Raw genomic sequence first — 13357 nt, 5'->3', positions numbered from 1 at the left:
GTGTTTATTACAATCTGAAAGTCTAATGCACTTCACTGGAAAAAAACTGAAGCACTAAGTGTAGGGAGGTGGTTAAAGAAATGGCATTGAATATGTCACTAGAGGAAAATAACATGTTATTAAAGACAAATATAGTGCCGAAAAAGATGCTTTAAAAATGTTTGGGGGAAAAAAACAAGAGATTTAAAATAATAAATAAATAAATAAATACAGTTACTGCTGGACGTGTCCGGTACTATGAGAGCCTTTTATTTATATTATAAGCATACACTGTATGGTGTGTACATGAACATATTTGTGTTTCTGTTACAAGCTTGTGTTGTTAATAAGTTATTATTGTAATTTAAACGTTCATATTATTTTTTTATGCTCTAAAACCTACTAAATATTAATAATCTATTCAACTGTTCACTCTCATTATACCTCATAACCAAGCCATTAACACTTCCTATGCAAATATCACAGATAACCCTGAGAAACAATAGCAGTAATTATCTTTGCAATGATTGTCTTTCAGCTCAGTAATGAAACGATGACCTCGAAAGAAAACAAATAATGTTTTTTTTATAAGAGTAATCATTTAAAAATCCCAATTATAATTTCCGATGGTGATTTACCACCTGAACTGATCAGTTATTAGCTGAATTGTGTCATAAATCAAAGATTCAATTTCACTCTTGTAGATACACCAATATGGGGTCGCTGTGATATCAGATCAAACAATGGGAAGTTAATTGGTTTGGCTCTATAGGCGAGATAATAATCATCTCTTAAAATACCCTGTTAGGATCAGAATTACATCCGTTTTTCACTCAGCAAATAAATTCGCCCCTATTGCATTATTCAGTCATACAGGGGAGGAAAAAAGTAAATGCAATTCTGAATGCCTTTCTACATCTTTATAGGGATGATGGGGAAAAACACAAAACGGCTGAGACTCAAATGTTGAAGTTTGAGTGTGGAAAATGGAGGTTTGAAGGAGATTAATGGGATTTTTACACTGGACGTTACAGGCTTGGAATGCTAAATAAGATTAAGACTCAATTTGAGATTAGATCTGAGAGCTGATGACCGCAGAATGGCAATCTGGACGATGAAGAGAGTGAGAGAGGGAGAAAACGTTTGATTGAAGAAGCATATAAACTAGGACTGCAAAATGCTGGTAAATATATGTGATATAATTTTTGATATGAATACAATTTTATATGATGATTTAAATAACTTTATTTGAGTATTATTGATAGGGAGTGCCTCTGCATAAAATCTAAACAAATACAAATAACAGATACACTAAAGGGCAATCCAGAGATATGAACAATCCTCCAGCCATTCACTCAGACTACACCAAATATCGATGCTGAAATGATTTATTGCGCAGCCCTAATAAAATCCTCTACAGGACAGGGCTCTCAGCTTCAGTCTGAACACCCACTGGCCATTCTCACACCGCCTGATGCATATTGAGCTCAAAAATAGCAAGAGTTTTCTCAGAAGCTCAATCTGCAGTGTGATTGTGAACACAATTTCCTGGAGTCGAGCTGCCCTGGGTTTTTATAGGCCCGCTGGGAAACAAAGTTGTGTTTACAAGGTGTTGAGCTGCTCCTGTGATGATGAGCGAGAGCTTGCAAGAACTAGGATGGATTGGCCAGGTTTTCCGGAGATGAAATTCAAATCACAGACATTTAGAGTTTGTTTGTGGGTCTTATTTGGTTGCTGGTAAACAGGATTTCTTTGAATAGTCAATGTTTTTTTTATTTTTTTTTCTAATCACACATTTTTTTTTTTTTTTATAAGTCACATTTTTATGTATATTTAAAACTTGTATATCATATTGATTGAATGCAATAAAGATGTTGAATACTTTAGATGTTTAGTATTTTTGCTGTATATTAGTATATTCAAGTATATTAGTATAAACTAAAATGTGCAATATTTAATGATTAGAACTGATTTAAAATATATAATAATTGGATAATAAAATAATAAACATGCTTAATAATGCTTAATAATCCATCCCAATACAACCCAACCCAACCACATACTTCCATTCATCCATCCATCCATCCCAATCCAATCCATGCATTCATCCATCCCTCCATCACAATCCAATCCATCCATCCACCCATACATCCATCCATCAGTCCATCTATCAGTCCATCCCAATCCCATCCATCCATCTATCCATCCATTCAGTCATCCATCCATCCATCCATCCATCCATCCATCCATCCCAATTCAATCCATCCATCCGTTCATCTGTCCATCCGTCCGTCTATCCATCCATCCATCCATACCAATCCAATCCAATCCAATCCAATCCAAAAATACATCCATCTCAATCCAATCCAATCCAGACCTGTCCAATCCAATCCAATCCATCCATCTATCCCAATACAACCCAAACCAACCCCATACCTACATAGATCTCAATCCAATTCAATCCATCCAATCCATCCATCACAATACAATACAATAAAATACAATACATCCCAATCCAATCCTTTCCATCCATCCCAATCCGAGCCAATCCAACTCAATCCATTCCAATCCAATCCATCCATCCATCCATCCATCCCAACACAATATAACCCCATACTTCCATCCATCTCAATCCAATCCAATCCATCCATCCATTCCAATACAACCCCACCCAACCCATAAATTCATCCATCCCAATCCAATCCATCCATCCATCCATCCATCCATCCATCCATCCATCCATCCATCCATCCATCCATTCATCCATCCATCCATCCATCCATCCATCCATCCATCCCAATCCAATCCAATCCAATCCAATCCAATCCAATCCATCCGTCAGTCTGTCCGTCCATCCATCCCAATCCAATCCTTCCGTCTATCCGTCCGTCCGTCCGCCCGTCCATCTATCCATCCCAATCCCATCCATCCATCTATCCATCCCAATCCCATCCATCCATCTATCCATTCATCCATCCATCCATCCATCCATCCGAATCTAATCCATCTGTCCGTCCATCCGTCCATCCCAATCCCATTTGTCCATCCATCCATCCCAATCCAAGCCAATCCAATTCACAAATCCATCCATCCCAATCCAATCTAGTCCTGTCTAATCCAATCCAATCCATCCATCTATCCCAATACAACCCAAACCAACCCCATATCTACATCCATCTCAATCCAATCCATCCATCACAATACAATACAATACAATACATCCCAATCCCCACCCCAACCATCTATCCATCCATCCTAAGCCAATCCAATCCAATCCATCCATCCATCCATCCATTCCAATACAAGCTAACCCAACCCAACCCCATACTTATATCCATCTCAATCGAATCCAATTCAATCCACCCAGTCCATCCATTCATAACAATACAGTGCAATACAACACAATGCAATACAGTGCAATACAATACAATACAATACAGTGCAATACAACACAATACAATACAGTGCAATACAATACAATACAATACAATACAATACAATACATTTTTCCATCTCAATCTCATCCATCCATATATAAACAAAAATATATGTATATGTACTGTAACATTCAAATCTAGCAGTGGAATAGTTTAGGCATTAATTATTTAAATTATTACCTTTCCAGTTGTAAGATATACTATTTTAGCACATCAAAGTATGATCTTGTTTTATTTGGTCTGTTTTGCTATTTCCGTCACTGATTTCTGGCCTAAATATAATCCAGAATAAGCTCAAGATTAAGTTAAATGCTTCTCTAATCTAAGCAGAGTAAGATGTGGGACATCCACTGACCTGTCTGAAGAACTCCTCCAGCAGAGACGTGGTCCAGCGATAGTGCATGTTCCAGTTTTTGGCAGGGTGGCTGATGTCGGCGGTGTGCAGTAACAGTGATAAGGCCTTGGGTTTATCAATCCTGCAGAAGACAGAGATTAGTGTCCATCCTGTCATTATGTGAATATCAACATCTGGAGATCTTTTCAGTGTAAGACTTCTGAAGATTTGGCTGATGTGGGCTTCCCAAGAAAATTATAGTTTTTATTTTAATATTCATTCATTTCAAATTTGCCATAAGTGTGTACTTTGCTTTGAGAAGTGATGGGGACACAAAATAGGGGAGCATAAGGATTTTTGTTGATCAATAGTTTTAGTCTTAGTGTCACATCCGTCAGTGACCACCTGAGGGCGCTGTAGTGCACCAGGACTCAGTAGGCACTACAGCGTCCCAGGAAAGACTACACTTCCATACATACCACGCGCATATACCGGAACATATACACTGACCTGTCATCACATCTGTTCTGTGTTACCGTTGATTATCTGGACTATTTATACAACCATTCCACCTCTGTTTGGGATCGCGTCGTTTGTCTACTTTGTCTGCCTTGTCTTTCCTGCCGCAGGGTTTCTAGTAAGTCTAATATTCGAGTTTTGATTCCTGAGCCCTGTCTCTGTTTTATGTTTCTTGTTTTGTTGTTTATTTGTACTTTGAGCACCTTGTTTCTCTGTTGATGCGCACTGTAAATAAACCGCACTTGGATCTGCACCTTTTTGTTTCCGTTTCAATCCGTAACGTGACACTTAGGCCCTGTTTACACTAATTTGTTTTAGTTTTAAAATGGCGTTTTAGTATAACAATGATCCACGTCCATACTAACATTTCACCTAGCGTTTCTGAACAGATCACTCTGTCATGCGCTGCAGCGTATGCAGACGCCTGAGCTCCGGGCAGTCAGTGGGTGAGCACATCTCCACATGTGAAAGCAGCGCACGTCAGACAGTTTATCAAGGATCTACTGCTGGATCTCATCTCACTATAGTTGTTAAACTTGATATTTAATTAAACTTGTCTCTAATGACTTTTCTGTCTTTTGAATCTATTACTTGTTCTCAGGTAGTGTGTTTTGGCTGAGTGCAAAAAGAAGTTCATTTATGTACTTACTATTTAACTACTATTAAAACTGATATTCAGCAAAAGAGAGGGTATGTTTCATATTTTTCAATGAAAATGAAAGCACACAGTAATGTTATAGGCTCTGTTTTGTTAAAAATATGCATACAGAAGATGATGGTCATAGAAATATGTAGCTTCATGACGCCTCAACATTTTTGGTGTCGGTTAAATTAATATCAAAATGAAAACAGGCAGTTCCTTATATCATGTTTTTATTTTATTGTTAGGACAGCCACATAGCCAGGGTGAAGTGAATGAGGTTTATGAAGTACACTGTTCCCTTGAAGAGTTACCCGACGTGTCCTCGGGAGTTTATTTTTCATATACTTACAAGGAAAGGATGCAAGACTGAAGTTTGTGCACTTAATAATTAATTAATTAATTAATTCCTTACATTTATATAGCACTTTTTTAGACACTCAAATCGCTTTACACATTGTGGGGGAATCTTCTCATCCACCACCAGTGTGCAGCATCCACCTGGAGGACCCGATGGCAGCAATATTGCACCAGACTGTACACCACACACCATTTGATTGGTGGAGAGGGGACAGAGTGATGAAGCCAATTATAATATGGGGATGATTAGGAGGCCATGATGGACAGAGGCTTGTGGGCAAATTTGGCCAGGATGCCGGAGTTAAACCCCTACTCTTTTGGAAGGACATTCTGGGATTTTTTACAACCTTGGTTTAACGTCTCATCCGATAGACGGTGCTTCCTGAGCAATATAAAGTCCCCTTCACTCACACAGACCCTAGGTTGAGCGCCCCCTATTGGCTTCACTAACACCACTTCCGGCAGCAAACTGGCTTTTCCACGTGATCTCCCTTCCAGGTATTGACCAGGCTCAACCCTGCTTAGCTTTAGTGGGCAAACATGTGAGAGTTACTGAGAGCTAGCTGCCAGCTAATATTATACCAGATCGTTTTCAGATGTCTCCGTTTTCCCCCCATCCACATTGAGATTAAGCAACAGCGTTTTAAAACAAAAACAGTCTCTCCAACATTTCCAAAATGCTCCATGTTCAGGGTTTCGAAAACTCTGGGGTAGTGTGGTCGGAAGGCATAACCGTACAAAAACATTTGCGTTATAAAACTAAAATGTATTAGTGTTTACAGGGCCCTAGTTTTAATTTCCATTTACTGAAATGAATAACCTTGGTATGGTTGTACGTACCCTTCCGGCTGCTGGAGGAAGTTCTTCATGGCTTTGATCTGCTGGAAGTGGCAGGACATGTCAGTGGCTAGAACCATCTCCACCACCAGAGTCCGCAGCTCTCTGTGACAAACACAAGTCTTCAGTGTGGATATTACTGCAGGTTGTATTGGTCTACAATCAAAAAATAAATTTCTAAATAATAAAATAACTGAAATGTTTTTTTTTTTTTTTAAGTTTTTTGCTTCTTTGATATATATATATATATAGTTGAAGTCAGAATTATAGGCCCCTCTGTGATTTGTATTTTCTTTTTTATATATATCCCAAATGATGTTTAACAGAGCAAGGAAATTTTCACAGTATGTCTGATAATATTTTTTCTTTTGGAAAAAATCTAATTTGTTTTATTTCGGCTAGAATAAAAGCAGTTTTTAATTTTTTAAAAGCAATTTTAAAGACACAATTTTTAGCCCCTTTAAGCTATATTTTTTTCCTGATAGTCTACAGAACAAACCATCGTTATACAATAACTTGCCTAATTACCCTAGCCTGCATAGTTAACCTAATTAACCTAGTTCAACCTTTAAATGTCACTTTAAGGTGTATAGAAGTGTCTTGAAAAATATATAGTAAAATATTATTTACTGTCATTATGGCAATGTTAAAATAAATCAGTTTTTAAAAATGACTTATTAAAAATAATATGTTTAGAAATGTGTTGGAAAAATCTTCTCTCAGTTAAACAGAAATTGGGGAAAAAATAAACAGGGGTGCTAAAAATTCAGGGGGGGGGGGTAATAATTCTGACTTCAGCTGTGTATAACAATACACTCAGCTCTAAATATGATGTGTATCACAATATGATATTCAAGATACAATATGCATCACAATATTTTATTTATATTTAATTTGCAAAATCCAACTTTGTCGACCATAAAAAACGGTATCATGTCTTTTGCCATAAATACTCCTATGCATCTCGTTATTTCTTTAGCTTTGGCACTTAAGTGTGACCCTCGATTGCACTTTGGCGCTGTAGTGACGGCTTTAAATGGCACATCATATTTGTTGTGATCGCAGCTTTGTTTGACAGCATTTTTTTACAGTGTTTACACACAGTTTGTGTTTTGTCTATTTTCTTGTCTTGCATGCTCTTCAGTGACTGGAAATCAAAATGTTGCCAGATGTTGGACTTATAAGAGAATGAGACATCCTCTATTTCAATATGCACACACCCACACACACACATATATATATATATATATTGTAGCGAGTCGGGTAATACCACGTCGCCCTGGGCACAAATCCACACCAGCTGGATCATTCATCAACCCCGGATCGCTCACAGCTGGACCTCATCAGCCAGGGAGAGATATAAGCCAGCCCCACACAGGAAGAAGTGAGCTTCATTTCACATGACTCCCTGCGCTAACGCTTGTCTCTCTCTGTCTCTCCCACAGCCGAATCCAGCTCGTGACCGATCCAACACCATACCTCTCACCAGTCTTCACCTTCTCCCCGGAGCACTTGAGCACGCACCTCTAAGAAAAGCACTCATTCACCCCTTTACCACTTGTAAATAAAAGCACCCTCCGGGGCATTGTTTGTAACTTCATCTACAGTGTTTGTGTTTTCCCTCTGCCTCGCTACAATATATATATATATATATATATATATATATATATATATATATATATATATATATATATATACATATATATGGTTATTTAATAAATAATATAAAAATAAAATAAAACTTTTCTGTTTTTCTTTGACTTTTACTTTCTTTTACTTTTTTAATTAATTTGCACTTATAATATTTCAGCAAAGTTTGAAGTCTGCTACACATTTCTGACCTCCAGTCATCTTTGGACAGATTGTAGAGGATGTTCATTTCATCATCTTCCTGCAGGAGTCGATACGCTGCGCTCACGTGGTGGTTTTCCTGAACAGCACGGTCATTGTACAGTATGGCAGTGTCGGATCTGTAAAACACACATTAGTGCTGTTGAACTACACTGATGTACTAGCTCTGCTGAACTGAATGGTAGCAGAGTGTAATTGCTGGAGTACCTGGTCTGTATGTGGAAGTTGTTGGTGGTTCCTGTGTGTTCATAATCGTGCACAGCGGCAGCAAACAGCATAGCGAAGATTTCTAACTCGGTTAACCAGTGCTGGATAATAAGAGATGACAAGAGAAACAAGAAAAAAAATCTATATTTTAGTTTTGTATGGTATTATAATCTACAATTTGAGTAACATAAGCTATGTTTCCATCAACCTATTTTTAAGTGCAATTTTGAATATTGCATGAAAAATGTGGAAAAGAAGGGATAGTTTACTCAGAAATGAAAATGTACTCACTTTTTACTCACACTTAAGTGGTTTCAACCCTTTATGAGTGTCTTATTATCCTTTTTTATTTTAAGATACAACTCAAAAGAGTCATTCAGAAAAAAAGATCACATCAACATCACATTCAGGAATCAAATTATACTGATTGCTTTGTTTATTTCATATACAAACAATCGTAACCAATCATTCATTTAGAAATCAAACCTTACTGGTTCATTCTTTGCTTTATAAATAAAGACCAGGGGCCTCATGTATCAACGCTGCGTACGCACAAAAACTTTGCGTACGCCAGGTTTCACGCTCAGAATCGCTCACGTTTGGAATTACTAACAATGAACTGAACGTGGGAATGTGCGCAGCTTCACGGCAGCTTTCTGGCAGGCGTACACACATTTTTTGTGCGTGTCTGTTTTATTTCCATTGGCGACTCCTAGAGGCAGTTGTGTTAAATTCCTCTCCACAAAGTGTCTGAGCCTTGCAATCGCAGCTGTATGAGACGGGTTCAGCAGGTATATAAGGTTTCCATACCATACAGTTGACCAGCTAAACATTAAAGCACAACTTGCAGCAGTCGCCTATTTTCCCAATGTAATCTGAGCGATCTACTGCACGCACATTGCTATAAAGACACTATCTGAAGATGAATTTGCATGCGTGAATCAGAAACATTTCCATTCAATAAATGTGCAAATAAAATATGATGCTTATTGATATGAACTTATTGATGATTCCTACTTGTCTTTCTCGTGATAAATAGTTGGCAAAATCTGATATGTAGCGGGGGAAAAAACAAGAAAGAGTTCATCAGACGCTGGATTCGAGCCGAGTTCATGCTCGAACGTATCAATTCATGATCACAAGCGTCTTACGAGCACGCCACTGAGACTGTTAGGCGTCCTGCAACATTTTACAGATATAAACCACACTATTTCTTTTTTTTAATGCACTCAATGCGATATGTTCAGACCCAACTGTGTTGACCGCATTAGCTAAACTCTCCCACTCTATTTTTTTCTTTTGTTGTTAATTCCGGAGAACAAACTTGCAAATAACACTGCTTTTCTCCGGTCTACCTCCGAAAGGAGCACCTCCAATTCACATTCTGTTCAAAGTTTCTCTTTTTGCTTGATTTTGACATTGCTTTTTCGTTGGGTTTTGCCATTAGCATAGTCATTAGCATATTCATACGGGGGAGGAGGCAGGGAGGGGTTTTGTGCTCGTGCATGTTGCACTCAGTTTCACGTTCATTCAGATGTACAAAAGAATATGCGTGAGATTCGGCGTACGAAGTGTTTCATACATCTGAAATTTTTTCTGCGTACGCACATTTACAGCTTTGTGCGTACGCAATGTTTTAGTAAGATTTCCACGCAAGTCTTTGTACATGAGGCCCCAGCTCTAAAGATCAATTCGTTTAAAAATCAAAACTGCACTGACTGTTTGTTGATTTTAGCATGCAGTCAGAACATGCAAACTTCTTCGCACAGATTTGCCAACTGACCCAGTCGGGACTCGAACCAGCGATCTTCTTGCTGTGAGGTGACAGAGCTAACCACTTAGCCATTGTGTCACCTTTCAAGTACAACTTTTTTTTTTCAGAAAACCATTTCATTATCAGACAATTGCTTATTCGCCTATAAATAATAATATCGTTTTGCTTGAACTGCAGATAAAGCAAGACGGAAATGAAATTATATTAGTTTATTATTCCCTAACGCATTTATTCTCCAGCGCATTACACTATCTTACATTAGCAGTAAATCACCCAAGTGCCAGAACCACAAAAAGAAAATCATCAAGGGTGTAAAATGCTAGTGGGCAAACGATTTGTCAGAGCGCGCCAGTGTGACGTCCTCGCACACATCACGGAGAGGTTAATGAGCCCGCGGCGGGACTGACAGGAGTGTGTTTGGAGACGTTGAGGGAGATTAACTTCCTATTGATTGGTGTATGAGAAGGATTGTAGAGCCAGAGCGGACCTGCTTCCACAACCTCAATAAACACCTCAAGTGTGGTGTCAGTCTTAATAAAACATACTTCACCGGCTTATTCAGTGGAAATAATAATCATAATAAACAACCGAGATGACTCTGCGTACATGGTCAGTTTAGCTGAGCACATTTAAACATACAAACGTGCCTGGAGACTTGAATTTAAACTTTTCTGGTAGAGGATTTAGGTATTGAGCAATTCCAGTGTTATGGATGCAGTAAAATCTCAAAACATAAATTCACATAGAACGTATACACTTACCGGTCACTTTATACTAGTACCGGGTTGGACCCCGTTTCGCCTTCAGAACTGGCTTAATCCATCATGGCTTAGATTCAACAAGCTACTGGAAATATTCCTCAGAGAGTTTGCTCCATATTGACATGACAGCATCACGCAGTTGCTGCGGATTTGTCTGCTGCACATCCATGATGCGAATCTCCTGTTCTACCACATCCCAAAGGTGCTCTATTGAATTGAGATCTACTGACTGTGGAGGCCATTTGAGTACAGTGAACTCATTGTCATGTTCAAGACACCAGTCTGAGATGATTCACGCTTTATGACATAGTGTGTTATCCTGCTGAAAGTAGCCATCAGATAATGGGAACACTGTGGTCATAAAGAGATGGACATAGTCAGCAGCAATACTCAGGTAGGCTGTGGTGTTGACAAATGCTCCGTTGGTACTAATGGACCCAAAGTGTGAAAAGAAAATATTGTTAATACAACGCAGGATGGATCCATGCTTTTATGTTGTTGATGCCAAATTCTGACCCGACCATCCGAATGTTGCTGCAGAAATCGAGATTCATTAGATCAGGCAACGCTTTTCCAATCTTCTATTGTCCAATTTTGGTGAGTCTGTGCAAATTGTAGCCTCAGTTTTCAGTTCTTGGCTGACAGGAGTGGCACCCGGTGTGGTCTTCTGCTGCTGTAGCCCATCTGCCTCAAGGTTGGACGTTCACGTTGAGAGTTCAGAGATGCTCTTCTGCAAACCTCGGTTGTAACGAATGTTTTTTTTGAGCTACTGTTGACTTTCTATTAGCTTGAACACCTTGATTAGTTGGATCAGCTGTCTTTGATTAAGGTTGGAGCAAAACTGTATAGAGATGCGCCCCTCCAGGAATTGAATTTGAGTCCTATGAGTTTGAGTTTAATGGTCAGATGGGAATAGAGCAGTTTCATAAAAATGTCAACCTTGCCATGAAAAAAATTAAGTTTTCACCAAAATAGTGAAACCCTTTCTAAGTTTTCTTGTGGAGGCTGTGTAGCTGAGTTTGAGACCTATGCCATTAAAGGAGTCATTTGATGCGATTTCAACTTTTCCTTCCTTTATCTTCGAAGTGTTGCAAGCTGTTCATTCATAGATAATGTTTATGAAGTCTTATGAGGCATGTACACCGGATGCGAATGTTCAGAGTAAATTTCAATATAACATTTTTTAACAGTTTACTCACTTAATTTCCACATGAAATTCACTTCATAACTTCATATGCTCGTGGAAGATATACAATTTCACTTACGACCATGCCAGTCTTGAGCAGGAGGTAATGCACAGTCTGTGTGACGTCTGCGGCGTGGATCAGGTTGTGGTAAGGGTTTCTGTGTTTACCGTAACCCACCTCCAATGCCTCCACAAAAGACACCAGAGCAGAAACGGGAATCTAAGGAGAAGCAAAAAAGATGCTAAAACAGGGTTTCTGCAGGTTTCACCAAGTGTATTTTTTGTCTTGAAAATTTAAGACATTTTAAGACTTTTTAAAGACTCTGCTCAAACAAAACTGTTCTGGTGAGACCCGAAACCCTCATCTTTATGTAAAAGTCATTTTTCAAATTTACTGGACAAAAGTGTGGTTGGCAAAAATCAAGCAGAATGTTGATCCTCTGCTTATGCTTTTGTTCTATATTTATCTATAATTTATTTTTGGCTATCAAACTTTAAAGAGACCTTATTTACAAACCTCTCTGAAAACAAAAGTAGATATTTTGTGAAACTTTGGAAATCCATAGTAGAAGAAAAAGATCACCTTGGAATTCTAAGGTTCAATCTGACATTTTAGTCAAAATTGAGTTATTGACATATTCTTATTAAATGAGAACTTATTTACATTATGGAATTTTTTTATAAGTGGTTTATATTATAAGACTTTTTATTTAAATAACAAATGTTACACACATACTGTTTGCTATGGAATGCAAAAACTTTAAAGCTTAATATCTCAAAATCATTCAGAACACAGATAGAACCTAATAATTCCAAGGTGACGATATATACGATATATATATATATATATATATATATATATATATATATATATATATATATATATATATATATATATATATATATATATATACACACACACACACACACACACACACACACACACACACACACACACACACACACACATACACACACACACACACACACACACACACATACTGTATATATATATATATATATATATATATATATATATATATATATATATATATATATATATATATATATATATATATATATATACACACACACACACACACACACACACACACATACACGCACTACCTGACAAAAGTCATCTATCCAAGTTTTAGGAACAAAAAATAATAACTTGACTTCTAGCTGATCATTTGGTATCAGAAGTGGCTTATATAAAAGGCAAAGACCTCTAGACTACGCTTATTTAACCAAAATAAAATATGATCATGCCTTGATTTTTAATTATTTAATTAGGACAGTAAGATCTGACTTTAGAATAAAAAGTCATGCTGCAGTGGAAACAGAATTAATATTGTGAATGACTCCCATGAGCTTGGAGGACTGCATCCATACATCTCTCCAATGACTCAGATCACTTATTAATAAAGTCATCTGGAATGGCCAAGAAAGTGTTCTTGCAGGACTCCCAG

At 37.8% G+C, this 13357-nt stretch overlaps 1 protein-coding gene across 23 annotated transcripts in view; it reads right to left on the bottom strand.

Moving 5' to 3' along the window:
- Positions 1-13357, bottom strand: part of pde1ca (phosphodiesterase 1C, calmodulin-dependent a) — a 203505-nt gene that overhangs the window by 30225 nt on the left and 159923 nt on the right. For 21 of the 23 annotated variants that reach the window (XR_012399487.1, XR_012399489.1, XR_012399490.1 and 18 more), the window contains 5 exons: positions 11965-12105; positions 8165-8265; positions 7948-8076; positions 6110-6211; positions 3772-3892 (listed from right to left, as the gene is read on the bottom strand). Coding sequence is in view for 18 of the 23 variants with exons in the window: in XM_073940952.1 (XP_073797053.1) it covers positions 3772-3892; positions 6110-6211; positions 7948-8076; positions 8165-8265; positions 11965-12105 (594 nt within the window). In the remaining 5 variants the exon portion in view is untranslated. Of the gene's footprint in view, positions 1-3771; positions 3893-6109; positions 6212-7947; positions 8077-8164; positions 8693-9843; positions 11022-11117; positions 12106-13357 lie in introns of all 23 variants that reach the window. The other 2 variants (XM_073940967.1, XM_073940968.1) reach the window with 1 other exon arrangement.

Source organism: Danio rerio, chromosome 24 (assembly GCF_049306965.1).
Source record: "Danio rerio strain Tuebingen ecotype United States chromosome 24, GRCz12tu, whole genome shotgun sequence".
In the NCBI taxonomy this organism is placed as follows: Eukaryota; Metazoa; Chordata; class Actinopteri; order Cypriniformes; family Danionidae; genus Danio; species Danio rerio.
Note: the sequence above shows the minus strand (reverse complement) of the source record. Positions and strands in the feature narration are given on the sequence as shown.